General features: G+C 35.5%; 1 protein-coding gene across 4 annotated transcripts in view; it reads left to right on the forward strand.

Annotated features, from left to right (window-relative positions):
* TMEM196 (transmembrane protein 196) overlaps window positions 1–5,317 on the forward strand; it is a 62,533-nt gene extending 57,216 nt beyond the window's left edge. For all 4 annotated transcript variants that reach the window (XM_081079774.1, XM_081079773.1, XM_081079775.1 and 1 more), the window contains one exon: window positions 1,991–5,317. In XM_081079774.1, the coding sequence (XP_080935900.1) occupies window positions 1,991–1,997 (7 nt within the window). In that variant the 3' untranslated portion in view covers window positions 1,998–5,317. The remainder of the gene's footprint in view (window positions 1–1,990) is intronic.
* The last annotated feature ends 10,295 nt before the right edge of the window (window positions 5,318–15,612 follow it).

Genomic DNA, 15,612 nt, shown 5'->3' on the forward strand with positions numbered 1-15,612 from the left:
ATTTGATTGCATCTATGTTAGAGTGAATTTGGTTAAGAAAAATTTTTAAGGTTTTGAAAAACTGGATTTTTTTATCCTGCAATAAAAGATTACACATTAGATTAGTTTTTATGATTTTTAAGCTACTTTTTGAATGCAAAGTCATTTTTAGAAAAGAAAAGTCACCTAAGAAACTTCTGTAAACTCATTAGGAAATTGGGTTTTTGTCCTCGTCGGAGGAATAGGAAAAGATGTATGAGTAAATATTGTTAAAGATCATTTTGGAAGGATTATTTCTATTTGTCTTGCCACCAATAATGAGGTCTTGAATGAAGACTCAAATCAGCTTTTTTATCAGTAAACATAACCACAGCCCAATAACCCTAATGTACTCTTTAGACTTACCTTCACTTCATATTGCTCTAGCAGAGCCAGCCTCTCTTTTAGACTGAACCATCACCAGACCATAGAGGCAGGCTGCTGGCAATAAAGGATATTCTCAACTTCCTATCAATGGCTTTCCTCTAAAAGGGTTTGCGTTTTCAGGGTTTTTTTTATTTTTTCCTTGTAATTTTTTTTTGCACCTCAGTAGGGGAGATAAAATGGATATCCAGGGACATGATGACCGACCAACCCCCTACAGCCTGGAAGGAGCCAGGGCACTTTGCATGGACAGATGGTTCTTGATGTGAGAGGAAAGGTCTCTACTGCATATTGTCTCCTTTCCCAAAATTTTCTTGGAAGAAACTCTATCCCATCTTCTAAAAGACAACAGTTGTCAAAAGCAACGTTCAAAAACCAGGCCAGTTCCTACCAAGTCACTCATTGCTCCTCCTAAGCAACTTCCAAAACCAACCAATACAAAACAAAGCAAGTGTTTTCCTTCTATTTTAGCTTCTGTATTGAATTTTCAAAGAGAAGAGACTAAAAAATAAGGCATAGGTAGCTTTTCATTTTCAAATAAATACTTGGAAGAATTTCTAAAGTTTATAAAAGCAAACACAATACTTTGTAAATGCTAATTCACCCAAACAGAAAGTAGATAGATATAAACTGATAGCCAAGAAATAATTGAGAAAATGATTTCCATTTGAATTGTTCTTTACTGCTTTGTTGCAAATAGGCCTGTTCAAGTGTAGAAAGATGTTGTCATCTATTTTTAGAAAGTTTTGCCTAAATACTATTTATAATATGATGCACTAACCATTATAAATGTGAATGAGCCTCACATCTCCTCATTATATATTTTTTATACAGGGAAGAGCTTAAAGTTTAATATAACATGAATTCACAGCTTCTAAATTTTTCTTAAATTAGCGTATTTTCTATCATTGCAAATGGAACTTTTTATGTTAGGTCATCGTTTGTATTTAAATTTTCATTGCATTCCCATGTAGATTTCCTTATTAACTTCTTAATAATTGATTCCTTAAAAAACATGTTAAGTGATTTTTCCTTTTTTTTTTTTTTTTTACTGTATGAGTGACAGTGTCATGAAAAATAATCTTTTCCACTATGATTTGTTAGTGAACCATAATTATAAATCAGCAATGCTCCCTGTGGGCCTTTTTCAGTTCTTAGCAAAAAGACCACAGACTTTTCAATAGAATTAAGGTAACCCCTACATGGCACTTGTTGACATGCTCAGCAAAGGTGTCTATGCATTGGAGAAACTGGGCATAGAACGATCTTTTTTCTAGGTAAGGTCTTTCCAAAATAGAGTTGCGGAACGAAAGGAGAAACTCAGGGCTACTGGGGAAAGATTTAACTGTTTTTGTTCAATCTCAAAGAAGACTTTGGTCTCACAGGCTGTCACTTAAGCAATTTCATGTGCTCCAAGATGCCATGAAATTTCATTTCCTCAAATGCAACACCACTATCAATCCTTGTCCTTCTCCCAAAATCTGCAAGTTTTTCAATGGCTTGAAATTTCTGTTTTGCAAACCCATTAACCAAATCAGTGTCTTCCTCTGAAGGAAATTGTAATCAATTCATGTTATTTTCCTAACAGGAAGTGACGGATGGCATGAGCAATGGAGGACCACAACTGATATTTAATGGAAGACTATAATCAATGTTTTAAAGAACTGAGCATTTTTTAGGATTTTCATGAGGCAAGGAAATACCAAAGGACTAGGAGATAAAACTAAAACAGTCCTCACATTCACTACTATCTCTCCTGAACACCCACTAAATTATTCTTTCTCAATTTTGCCTCACTTGTTTCTTCAGCTATTTTTATTGGGTGAAAAACTTTCTAGAAATGTTCTAGTACAATAATTTCAACAGACTTTCCAAATTGTTCTAAAAAAGACTTTTCAGGGAAAAAAAAAAGGAACAGGTAAAACATAAAGATTCATATTCTACACAAGCACTATTTGATTAGCATGAGCGTTAGATTTATTATGACACATTTCATATAAGTAATTAAAAAGAACAAATATCAAGAAATAACAATAATTTAATGTCTTTGTTTTGAAAGATGATGGCTTCAAGAATGCCATGATTCAAAACCTCAGCAATGCCTTGTTGTAAGAACCTTGTAATTATTTTCAACTAGTGAATGAATTATATTTCATAATTGATTTGTAAATGACAAAAAACTTAAAGCATAAAAAAGAGATTTTTTTTAGAGAAAGAATACTAATCTGTTTGATATTTTTGCATTCTTGCACAAAAGTGAAAGTTGTAAATGAATATCATTTAAGATAAATAAACATGTATTGATCAAACTGTGCAGATTGATCTGCATGTTCATAATTGAGCCCAACAATAAAGTATGCGTGTGTATGTACATATATATGAAGGTCTGACAATTAAGTTTGCAAACTCATCCTAGAAAAAGTGCTACATACCTCATTGCTGAATATCACTACGGTCACCTTTGAAGTCCTCCCTTGGGAAGCTGTGCACCAATGCCAGTGCCTAGTCCACCCTCCAAAGTAACTTTGGAACTCTTTTTCTGGAATGGCCATCAGAGCTGTTGTCATATTACCCTTGATGTCCTGAATGCCATCAAAATATCTTCCTTTCAATGTTTCCTTTATCTCCAGGTAAAGAAAGAAGTCATTGGGGGCCAGATCAGGTGAATAGGGCGGGTATTCCAGTACAGTTATTTGTTTACTGGCTAAAAACTCCCTCACAGACAGTGCCATGTGAGCTGGTGCATTGTAGTAATGTAGGAGCCATGAATTGTTGGCAAAATGTTCAGGTCATCTAACTTTTTCACACAGCCTTTTCAGCACTTCCAAATAGTCAGCTTGGTTAACTATTTGTCCAGTTGGTACAAATTCATAATGAATAATCCCTGTGATATCAAAAAAGGTTAGCAACATCATTGTAACAAGTTCGTGAACTTAATTGTCCAACCCCATATATATATACTGTAAATATTGAAAATATATAGAGCATATATTTATAGTATTCATGAATGTAAATAGGTAGTAGAAAAGAAATTGTGATGCTGTGGGAATATTATCAAGACTCTATTCCCACAGAGATGGGAAAGCATTGTTCAAGGCTTTTCTATGCCCACAAAATCACATATTTAATTTCTACTAACTTTGTTCATTTTTATTCTTTTTATTATGTCTGCTGTGTGTAAATATTGTATCTGATATTTATGAAGTTGAGTGATCTGAACAGTGTAAAGATAAATTAATTATTTGGCTATTTTACTATTATTATGGTATTTATGTAATATCAATTATTAATACTGATTTATAAAAATAACTTTAAATCACATACTTCCACATTTATAAATATATACATAATGAATTATGATTATTCATATTTATATTTCAAACAATTTACAGCCCTATTAACTTATATAAAAGAACAGATGACGTATACCCAAAATATGAAGTTACAATTAGCTTTGGTACAACTTAATTTAGTTTTTTGTGTTACAGTTCACATTGCATAGTAGAGACAAACCATTTTTAAGAATGCATATGTCCAAAGAACCTGCAAGGGTTCTCTGTAGAGGAAATAAAAAGATAGGCTTGCATTTATACAGCAAAATTCAATCCTTTTCTTCCCTAATGGAATGTTAAAATAGCAATCTATGACAATAGGTATAGGCAAGAAAATAGCATGGTCTTTGACAATATTGATGAAAATATAACCTCTGGCAACAGATTAAAACAGTCTAATATTTTTAAATATGTAACTCTCACTGTTTTGTGTACTTTTATTTTTCCCCAAAGCTAATCAATTTTCAAGTTATTTTTTATGAGTTACTTACTGACCATAGCTAAATTACCACCTTTAATATCCAGTATGAGAACATGTTATAATTGTGCTAAGAAAATAAGTTAATTCCAGTTACTGGAAATCTAAAGGTCTTTTAGTTTTAGAGCACCATGTCATCACCTACATATTTAGTCACCTCATAATTCTGGCTGTATATAAGTCAAAAGAAATAACTGAGCTCTGGTTGTTTGGTATCCTTTTTGATGTCTTCCAACTCATTATCCAGTAGATTCAAGAAGTTGCCCATAAATTCAGATAGTGAATTAACCTCATCACTATTAATTTAATGCCACAAGCAGGCATGATTTTTGTCACTGAAAATCTAAACTATATAATGCAGGTATTTTGTGTGTACATGGCTCTATTGAAGTTTTCCAAGGATGTAGTTTTGTACTGAAAGAATGGCCACTGACTCTAATTTTAGACGGCATTTCTTTGTAGACTTGTTTGTGCACTACAGAGTTCTAATACATCATTGAGATGGTTTAATGTCTCTTGAAATAATTTATGAAATCACACTTAACGGACAATAGCAGGCATATCACTGCTTTGACATAGAGTTAAGAAGAAATGAAATCATCACAATTATGCAAATAGTCTACAGTGTACTTGACAAAACGTAGCTATATCTTTAAGTGTAAATTATTTTATCCCAATATTTTCAGGACTCAGTTATTCAGAGTGATTTATTTAGGATGTGTAATAATTATTTTTGAGATATGTAGGAGAACTATGCAGTACTTGAAAATTTAATTTTCACAATACATTGAACTATGAACTACAATATTTTAAGTGACTACATTACAGTTTTAGTATGAGCCTACCCTTGGGAAAAAGTAATATAATACTAAATTAGAAAAAATATGTGAAACTCGTGTGTTGGTGTGCTATAGAGACTAGCTACAAAAAGGTGCAGTTATTATAAGCATAAAAAATACAAGTGGACTCCTCTTGGAAATTTTAAATGTATGTGCGTATGTGTACACACACACACACACACACACACAATTGTTTAGAAGTGGAACATGGTATGATGATTCTGTTGATATGCCTGTGTAATAAAATGGTGTGTTTTGAAACTATATATGGTATGGGCTTTCTTTTCATCATGGTACAAAAATTAATTTCCCCTGATAGCTAGATGAATAAATGTGCTGTTTTGAGATTGGCAAGGGACAGGATGCTGTGTATGAGGAGGCCTCCGCTAGAGGATACGGAATTAAGAAAAGGTATTATTTGAGATAGGAGAGATTAGAGTGTGTTCAAATATAGAGAGAGAGTGGATGAAGATACAGGACCAAATGAGCATAATTAGAAAGTGGTCTCCCTGAGGAGGCAGCAGGAAATAAGATACAGATCCCAGGAGATAGAATTAACTATAGATAGACCTGAGAACACTGGGAATCTCACAAATGCAACCATAATACAGATGGTCCCTGACTTTCAATGGTTCATCTTTTGATTTTTCAACTTTACAGTGCTGCCAAAGCTATACATATTCAGTAGAAACTGTACTTCAAAATTTGAATTTTGATCTTTTCCCCAGCTAGCGATATGCGGTACAACACTCGCGTGGTGCTGGGCAGTGGCAGTGATCCTAAGCTCCCAACCAGCCACAAGATCATAAAGATAAACAGCCGGTACCCTACAGTGTACTGTGATACCAGTGCTTTTTTGTATATTGTGCTTTGTGTTTTTGCATCCCATCATGTCTACAAAATGCCCATGTGTGTCTCCTGCTTCTGATGAGAAGAAGAGGAAGGCAATTACGGATGCTCCTGGACTTACAATGGGGTTATGTCCTGATAATGTAAGTGTTCTGAGCACGTATAAGGTAGGCAAGGCTAATCTATAACCTTCAGTAGATTAGTTATAGCAAATGCATTGTCAATTTACAATATTTTCAACTTATGATGTATTTATCGTGATGTAACCCCACTGTCAATCTGTATTTATAGAACTCTGCTAACCTATTTGGGCTTGTCAAATTGGTTTCTACTGGAATTTGAAGTGGACAATAATTCATTGCGCAGACTGTCCTATGTACTTCGGGCCATTAAACATCGCTGGGCCCCACCCATTAAATGCCAGGTGGACACCCCAGTTGTAACAACCCAAAATGTCCTAACAAATTTTCACCTAGTTCTTTAGTAGGGAAGTATTGCCCTCTAATTTAGAAGCATCGAGGAAAACCCTTGAACATGAGCCAATATTAATGCTACCCTCAAGTGTAGACTTGAACAGCTCAGGGTCGCAAAGTCACTGTTACAAGGTCTACCTAGGATTTGATAGAGTAGCTACTATTTTATCCACATGGTTATTTAAATGTAAATGCAAATTAATTAAAACAAAAGCAAATATTCAGTTTCTCAGTTGAACTAGCCATATTCCAGTGGCTGAATAGCCACATATGGGCGATAGTGATAAAATATTTCCATCATCTCAGAAGGTCCCATTGGACAATGCTAGTCAAAAGCACATAGAGGGGAACTGCTTCCTAACCCTCAGTACTCATGTAGGTTCATCCACAGTCAACCAATTAGCATTATAATAGAACGTGTGAAAAGAGTTGGTTACTGCTGCATGGAATTTAAAGTTGATGGACCAGTTAAATCCATGGACTGAGCAAAACTAGCAAAAATACAGGTAGGCCAATCCCATGATACAGTTATGACCTTTCTTTAGAGATTGCATGTTTTACAAAAATTCTGTTCATGAAAAGATTTCACTAAATTACTAAATATCTTCTGTTTGACAGGTAAAATGAGATGTTTCATAACACCTATTTTTGAAGAAATTTACTCAGCCTATAACTATGTGTCAATGAAAAATTCTACATTTCTTGTGCCTGAGAAGGTAAGAATAATATGCTGCCCTCCACGTTTTTCATTGATTTAACTCAAATGTGGCATGTTTAGAAACCTTATGTCCAAAACTACTTCAAAAATTCTTTAAAGAATTTGGCAAACACATTTCAGAACCTTAGAAAGAGCATCTTAAGTACTATTTGGTTAGAACACAGTTTCCAAATAAAGTTTCAGAACTTGGCATCACTTCACTCTTTTCTTCTTTAAATCAGTTTTCTGGAAACATACGTAATATTTCTGACTCAAAGAATATGACAGCCAAGAAATTCAATTATTCCAAATCCATAAATCACAGGTTGTCAGTTAGTCATAGCAGAGGAAACCAATTCAGAAATTGCTTGGAAATGTAGATGCCTAGTAAAATTATACAGAAGGATTTTTTTCACTCTTTTTGCCAGGAATACTCTTTTTACTGAATACAAGTCTTTTACCAGGTATGTATTTCCCAAGAAATATATTATAAAAAGTCAAACCTTAGATCTGAAATAAAGGTATTTCAATATTTAGCAGTTCAATATTATTTACATCAACTAACTATAGGCAGAAGCCTTCATTTAATTGGAAATCTTTAAGAATTAGGATTCATCTTTACTTTCCTTCACATCACCTATTAACTATTGATTTCAAAGTTTTTTCTTCACTGATATCCAAAGGCTCTAATTCTTTGCACACAATACGTTGCAAGCCCTACCCCAAAAGTCAAATTGTATTGTGTTACTGAAAATTGCCAGAGAGACTCTAGACCTTGGCTGAAGCTTCATAGGAAAAGCTAAAATATTGTCAAATTTTCATGAAATCCTTATGTAATCTCAAAGAATCAGGACTCATGGCTGCTCCTTGCTATTAATCAATCAGGATAATGGTCCCCACCTTACTCACTAGGACAGAGGTGCTCCTCCAATGTTATTCCAAGATATCCTAAAGGAGGGCTTGAAGAAATGCCTTGGGCCCACCAAGGTCACTGCACAGGGGGGAAAAAAAAAGCTACATACTTCTTTGTGGCTGGCTTTACCAGCCAACACTATCCCTCACTCTGTCCCTCATTATAAATAAGTAAAGAGGTAGCACTCAACCTTATCATATAAACATACTCTAAAGGCCCTACACTGTCTAGATATCCATTGCCCTCATTACAACCAAAAAGTCTTTTGAGATTTGAGCTTCTCTGTCTTTTCTGTATTCTAAGTATATTAATAGTTTTATATCAATATCTGAGAACAAAATAAAATTTTAAAAGGGTCCTCTATAATGAAACTATTATTGGAGAGAATGTCAAGTTTCCAAGTGATGATAGAGTTGAGTAGTAGTAATTTTAGCCTGTTGCTACCTATCAGAAAAAAGGATGGCAGTACAGCAGGTAAAAGATCACCAATTATTAAATGCTATTATAACGCATATTGTCTATGAATGTGAATATTCCTTTATCATATTAATATATTTATTTAATGTGAAATACTGAAAAAGTAGAAAGACATCAATATTTCAGCTAAAAGATAAAGTTAGTTCAGGCTGTCGCCATGAGTCTTAAAGCCATTCAACCAAACCATGCAACTTGTATACACTTAGGTCCAAAAACTAAACTACAACTCCATGTCATATGAACCAATCCCCTTTCCTTGTTCTGCTTCTTCTGATTTCAGATCCAAATTTCTGATTCTGTGGTCAACCCTTGATTTCAGTTTCTGGCCCCTGCACTTGAACCTGAGACTTTGTCTTAGTTGTCAAGCTTTGATCACCACACCCACTCACTTCACTCTAGTCATTCAGGATTCATTAACAGGAATTCCTATTCCACATCAGCCCGTGAAATCCAGCCTTGGTCACCGAGCCAGAAACATCTAATGACAGAAGCAGCTTCAACAATATTAGTCACCTGGCCAACAGGCAAGTGCTCAAATTGGAAACAGGAACTCAAAGAAAGGATCTCAGCTAACTAAAGAGAAAACTTGAGCTCCCGATGTACCCAGGACAAGCAGGAAGCTGTCAGATACAAATTGGGGCAAGACAGTTTTTATCCTGGGCTTCATAATAAGGGATTGGGTCAGTAAGCAAGAGAGAAAACTAATTTTGTCATGAGCAAAATTCTTCCTTTATATGTCAGATATGTTTATTTCTTGTAGTACTTGTGTTTTTCTTTGGTTTGTGTTTTTTGTTTTGTTTTTTTAATTCTAAGTTAGCCTACTCATCTGCACAAATGGACATCAAAGGCAGAGTTTTTATTCAAGCAGAACTAACACTGTCAGTATCACTCAAAAGCCAATCAGGTACACGACAGCAGAAATCACAACAAATGTCAATGGAAAGTGAGAGACAGAGGGATAGAGTTGCTTTCGTTATTCATAGGTCCTCCTCACCTGAAAATGTCCGTTTCAGTATGAATTTTGGAGTTCCTTGTTTTTATGACAAATGTGGCTTTCATGTAGGGTCTTCCCTTGTAAAGTTCTACGTGCTAGTGCATTCTGGGAAAGTCCACTTTGCCACTGGATACAGACAAACTCATTACTGAAATAATCCCAGAGCACTGAAGTATTAAGAACACTCTGTGGCCTCTTATGAGCGAGTCTAGAACATGACCCATTAATATACATTTCGTTTAATCACTTGAGAGTAAATTATATAGCAAAATGAACCATGTCTACCTTCTATTTTTATCTATTTTCCACCCTCAAACTTTCTATAGCATGTTCTTTGGAATATATTTAATGGCATAGATCTATGAGTTCACACCCACACGAACTCTGCAGCCAGCAGGTGGTTTATTAAACTATAGCTTTAAAATAATATTCAAAAAATAAAAAAGGAAACTCCTTTCTATTTTTGTTCTGTAGTGAGCTAAAGACAGAGGGAAGTAAATGAGAATTTTCACAGGCACCCCTGAAAGCACCACAGTTAATTTTATTGGCCAAATTCCGTGGGTTTTAAAACCTTGAAAGATGGATATTGAAACTCCATTGCAGTAAGGTCTAATTGGGAAGGAAATAGGGTCTTGGAAGAAATACTGATCTTTGTTTTCATAAAAGGACCGAAAATGATAGAAAGATAGCATTACAACCTCAGAAAGTAGCCCCACCCACACTTTTGATACCTTCATTACCCCTTCCCAACCATCAGATATGCTCATGTTACACATGCACATACACAAACACACATCCCAAATTAATGTTATTATTTAAGACAATCCTTTTTAACTAGAATATTTCACCCAAAAGGGCTATGATGTTGCCTTCTTGATAGATATCTAGACAGATACTTGCGTCTTCATGTAGAGCTGAAAAATTGGTATGCATTTTATCTAAATCCATATTTTTAAAGTTCAGCTTTTATCTATCTATCTATCTGTCTGTCTGTCTGTCTGTCTGTCTGTCTGTCTGTCTGTCTATCTATCTATCTATCTATCTGGACAGAGAGAGAGAATTCTAACACACACAATATTCGGAACATCTAAACAATAGCCAGGAGATAAAATCCAAACATAAAGATCAGGGTGTTTCAACATTATTATATCGAGTTACTACAAAGTGAGAAAGACACAAATAATCACATATGTAGAGAGAGTGAGAATACAATGATTAACATGATTTTTGCTCTTATTATTACCCTCCTAAGCTCCTAATGTGATTTACAAATACTCCATTTATTAAGACTGTGTAAAAACTACTTCTGCATTATGCACAAGAAGAGAGTTTGCCTCTAGACTGCAGAATTGAATAAACATGACCATTGGAACTGGTAGTTTATGTGTTCTTGGAGAAATTCTGAATGAATAAAAAAAAATCAAATAGTAAGATAATTGAGGCAAGGTAATGTTTAGGATAAAATTATCACATAGATAAACAATTGTTCTGTACTTTTTCTTAAATGAAAATGTGGCCTGAGTGCAATTTGTTGTTAATTTCAAATGGGTGGGCGTCTTATTTCAGCAACAGAAGAATTGCAGGAGGATACAGCTATGCCTAAAAGAGAATGGAACATACACGTGTACTAATACAAATAACACATATTTCGTAGAGAATTGTTTTTCTTCCTGAAGATTGTTCTATACTCCTTGGAAATAATCCTATTTTAACTTAGTTTTAAGTTTTCTCATTAGTTAAATTCCTGTGCAAAATTTACCATAATGTTATACCTTTCAGTATAATCCAAAAGAGAACATAAAGTGAAATTCTTCATTCGGCATGAGAAATGTATGATAATTAAGAAATGGCATTCTATCTTTCCGAGTCTATAGAAGTTGTATGCTATTTTATGTTCCTTATTTTGCGAAATTTACTGTGTTGGCACACCGAACCATATGAAAGAAATAATCAAATACATTATTAATGATCAGTGCATTTACATCAGTTTTGCCTGAATAAAAACGATCAATTCAGAGCTTCTCTCCTCTAAGTCAAGCTTCTTTAGAGGCACTGGTTCTCAAACTTCAGCAGGTATTATAATCACCGAGAGGGCTTGGTAAAACAGATTGCTAGACTCCATCCCTAGAGTTCTGATTCACTGAGCCTGATCTGGGGCCTGAGAATTTGCATTTCTAACCACTTTCCAGGTGACGCTCATGCTGCTGGTTCCAGCAGTATGACCTGACTTCGAGGACCACCAAGAAAACATAAACTTATGAAAGAAGCTGGGTCTTAACTTACAGGCAGACACATTTGAATTCTTTCATTTCTATGTATTTGTAGCCACAGCACAGCTTGCAAAAGATGAACTCTATTCTGTTCAATAAAATGTAATAGAATGTGCTGTTAATTTTTATTCATAGCAAGCGTGGTGTACATCATCGATTTGTTCAATCTAATAAGAAAGTAGAAAGGGGCTGTCAAAGTCAAAAATTGATCCCAAGTCTGCTTTTGAAGGACTGAGGTACAAAAAAGCAGACCACAATAGCTGCCTTGATTTTTGCCATCCCTGCAGTACTTAGGGCTGAGGCGAAACTTTACAAATTGAAAGCTCACGATTGCCATCTGCTGACGTATCTGTGAATTACAAATGGTCTGCATCAACCGATAGCTGGTGAATCTACATTGTGTTCCGATTTTTGTTTGCTTTTGTTTCTTCATTTCCAAAACCAATTAGGCAAATTTTAAGCATGTATTTCCCCAGCAGCAGTGTATTTTACAATTTATTAAACTACTGAAAGAAAACTACTATTTCCAAAACTAAACTCATTTATTTCAAACAGGTGGTTTGTATTGAATCGACTTTAATTCTTCCTACTGACAAACGAAATTGCAAATTTGTTTCTCAGAATATCTAGTTCGTACCTAAAATGAATTTTATCAATAAAACGTTTTAAGAGGATACTATATTGGAAGCTTTAATTTGTTTTAAGCTGAATCAAATGTTTATGTATATAGATTGCTTATAATGGCAGTGCATTGAAGAGGAGGTGATAATAATCATTCTAATAACTCCAAAACAAAAGAATCATTCCCAGAGGTGAGGCCAAGGCATTGTCCAGATTTTATTCATTCTCTTATCCAAATTTTTCTCCTAAGGCCAGGGTTTTACCTCGCTCTTCATCCAAGAAGGTCATATGCTCCTGCTCCCAAATTCCGCTTTAAAGGCTTAATTAGGCTGAAGCAAACATATTATAACTGAAGTGTGGATTATAAACTCAAAAAAATATTATTAAGTATTTAATGTAGGCTAATCACTGTGCCTAGTATTGAACTGTCATTATCTCTTTAATCCTCACAACTTCTCAATACCATCATACCTCTGCTATACAGATTAGGAAGTTGAATTTTAAAAAGACTAGGCAAGTTGTCCAAGATGACGGTGCCAACGACACCCAGACAACCTGACTCTAGCACCTGGCTTCTATCAGACATATCATATTGCCTGAATTATTTTCTGCAAGACTGCCCACACTCTTACTTTAGCCAAAAACGGTGCTTTTTTGAAATGTTCCCACGTCTGCTAAAAGGGTAATATTTAGGGTTTTTAGGCGGGAATTCCCGCCTGTTCTCAGAAATTTTTTTTCGCTTTCCCCTTCCCAAATCCTGAGAAAAGTTGATTGGGAAACCGGGAAAATCGACTCCTTAACCCAGGTGTTTGGTAGTATTGGCCATCACTTTGTGGAAACGATTCATTGTGGAGAACAGAAAACAGTTTATATCTTGGGATTTGGGAACAGGAAAGTGAAAAAAATTCCTGAGAATGGGCAGGAATTCCCTAGGAGTATTTATCAGTTTGACCTGATTTCCACTGTACACTTTTTAGACAGAGGCTAAGTTAAATAAGTCACCCATTTTCCTGACTATTGTAATTTCTTCCTTTATCAGCTTTGGTTCTGTGTACAGGAAACATGATGATTTTTAGTGATTCTCAGCATGAGCTGTGGAATAATTCATGCCTGGTTTAAATTTCTTGATTAATGAACACCTGTGTCCTCTTGTGCAAGTCATTCATTCATTCATTCATTCATTCACTCAAGATATATGTGCTAGGCACTAGGCTTGTGGTTGTTAACAATATACATGGGGTTGCCAGCATCACGGGGCTGACATCTTCAAATTTTCCCTAGAACCTAGTCTCCTCATCTGTAAATATGTATAATAAATATAATAAGTAATAAGTGCATATAATAAGTACATATGAAGATTCTGTGCTGGTGATTTGTATAAAGCAGGTTTGTATTAAAGCTTAGCTAAGATGATGACGATCATGGTAATTGTTACAAGGTTGATGAAATCGCCACTCATTCTGCCAATGTAATAAAATCAACTCATAAGGGTCATGAAACCCTTCCTGCTAGTGGTATTATTATTACTCTTTATCCAGAGTGATAATTTTTAGGGACTTCCAATACCCCATCTGGTGTATGACAGAAGTATCCTCTGATGCTCTCTCAGGCAAAGGACAAAGTACTTGAGATCAGAAGCATTCCATGAACTGGATTGCTATTATGTAAGTTCCAGAATCTAGGCAAGAGGTGGTGTGTGTGCATACACTTGTGGGCTTCCCCTCTCCCTCAGACAACTGCACAGCCACCAAGAACGAAAGCCCACTCTAACCTGCTGGAAGATGAGAAACATGGAGTCACATCTGACCACAGCTGAGCTCAGTCCAAACTAGTACCCACAGAATTATGAATGAAATTAGTAGTTACTTAAAGCCACTAAATATGGGGGTGGTTTGTTGGGCAGCAAATGTCAACTGATGCAATGGCATTTTTTTCTCTGGAATTCCTTTATATGAAACTCTTTTCTTTAAGCCTTTGCACATAGCTCAAACTTTCTAATTTCATCCCTTCATTAAAGTCTACTCTAATAATTTTAGCTTTAAAGAAAAAAGAAAGAAATATGCCTAATATCACACATCTAGTAAGTGGCAGAGTCAGGATTCAGATTCAAACAATGTGCCTTTAGCACCCAGAATCTTCACCTAGCACTATATTAAACTGTCTAAAAATAGAGGGTTTTTTGTAACAACCAAACTCTTCAACAATAGGGAATCTTTTGCTCATTAAGTTCTGATTGGTTTTGTTTTTTTAGTATAAAACAATACACACTCATTACGATAATACATGAAAATTTGAATGTGTAAAAAAAGCCATAAATCCACCCTCAAGAAATACCTAATATTAATACATGGGATTTATACATAGATTCTTTTCTAATCATATGTGTGCATATTTCCTATAAAAATTGGAGCACCTGGCACAAACTACTTTATAATTTATTTCAGAAAAGCACAACTTATTGTATATTTAGATTGTTTCAGAGATTCTTTGCTGGGAGAGGGAGAGGGAGAAGGCCAAAAGTGGATCAAGGACCATGGGTAGTGGCTAGCGAATAATGTGAAGTGTGATGAATGAAACTACTGGGGGCAGGTCGTAAAAAGTACGGTGGACCTGTAATTTAAGAGCCATATTAAGGAGTCTGTATTATGCCGAAGAAAATGGGGAACCTAGGTGGGCCATTGGTGGGCAAGTCATGGTCATATTTGTGTGTTCAGAGAAAATTGGCTGCTCTAGTGTCCTCTTGACCATTGGGCTAAGCTTCCACATGCAGTCTCACAGTTTTGCAAGCCAGGATGGAGAGAAGTGTCCGAAGAGATCGGTGTTTTGGCTTTGGCCCCACAGGCCTTGGGGCTGATTTATTGTTTGGGGGTGCAAAAGAGGCCCGAGTATGACAGCTGCACTGAGCTATTCCGAGAGTGGCGGTACAACTTTCTGAATCAGTGATTACAGGGCGAGAAAAGAAGACACGCTTAAGAGAGATGATGAGTTCGTTTTCAGATGTGTTGCATTTGAGGCATTCGGGCTGCTTTTTAGGATTGGGTTCCCTGCAGAAGATATATTCCTTACATACTTTTTAAATTTATCATCAAGTCCAAGCTTGTAAAATCTACCAAACCACCTTACTATTGGCAATGATCAAAGTGTAACCCTTAGTAAATCTACATAGTAAATCCAATGAGGACATTAGCGAAAACACAGGTTTGCCCGCCCTTAAGAGACTAGGTGGTTGTAGATCTTGGAGCACACTTCATAGGGAACCCCAGGCTC

This window comes from Rhinolophus hipposideros (genome assembly GCF_964194185.1).
Source record: "Rhinolophus hipposideros genome assembly, chromosome: 18".
Lineage (NCBI taxonomy): Eukaryota > Metazoa > Chordata > Mammalia > Chiroptera > Rhinolophidae > Rhinolophus > Rhinolophus hipposideros.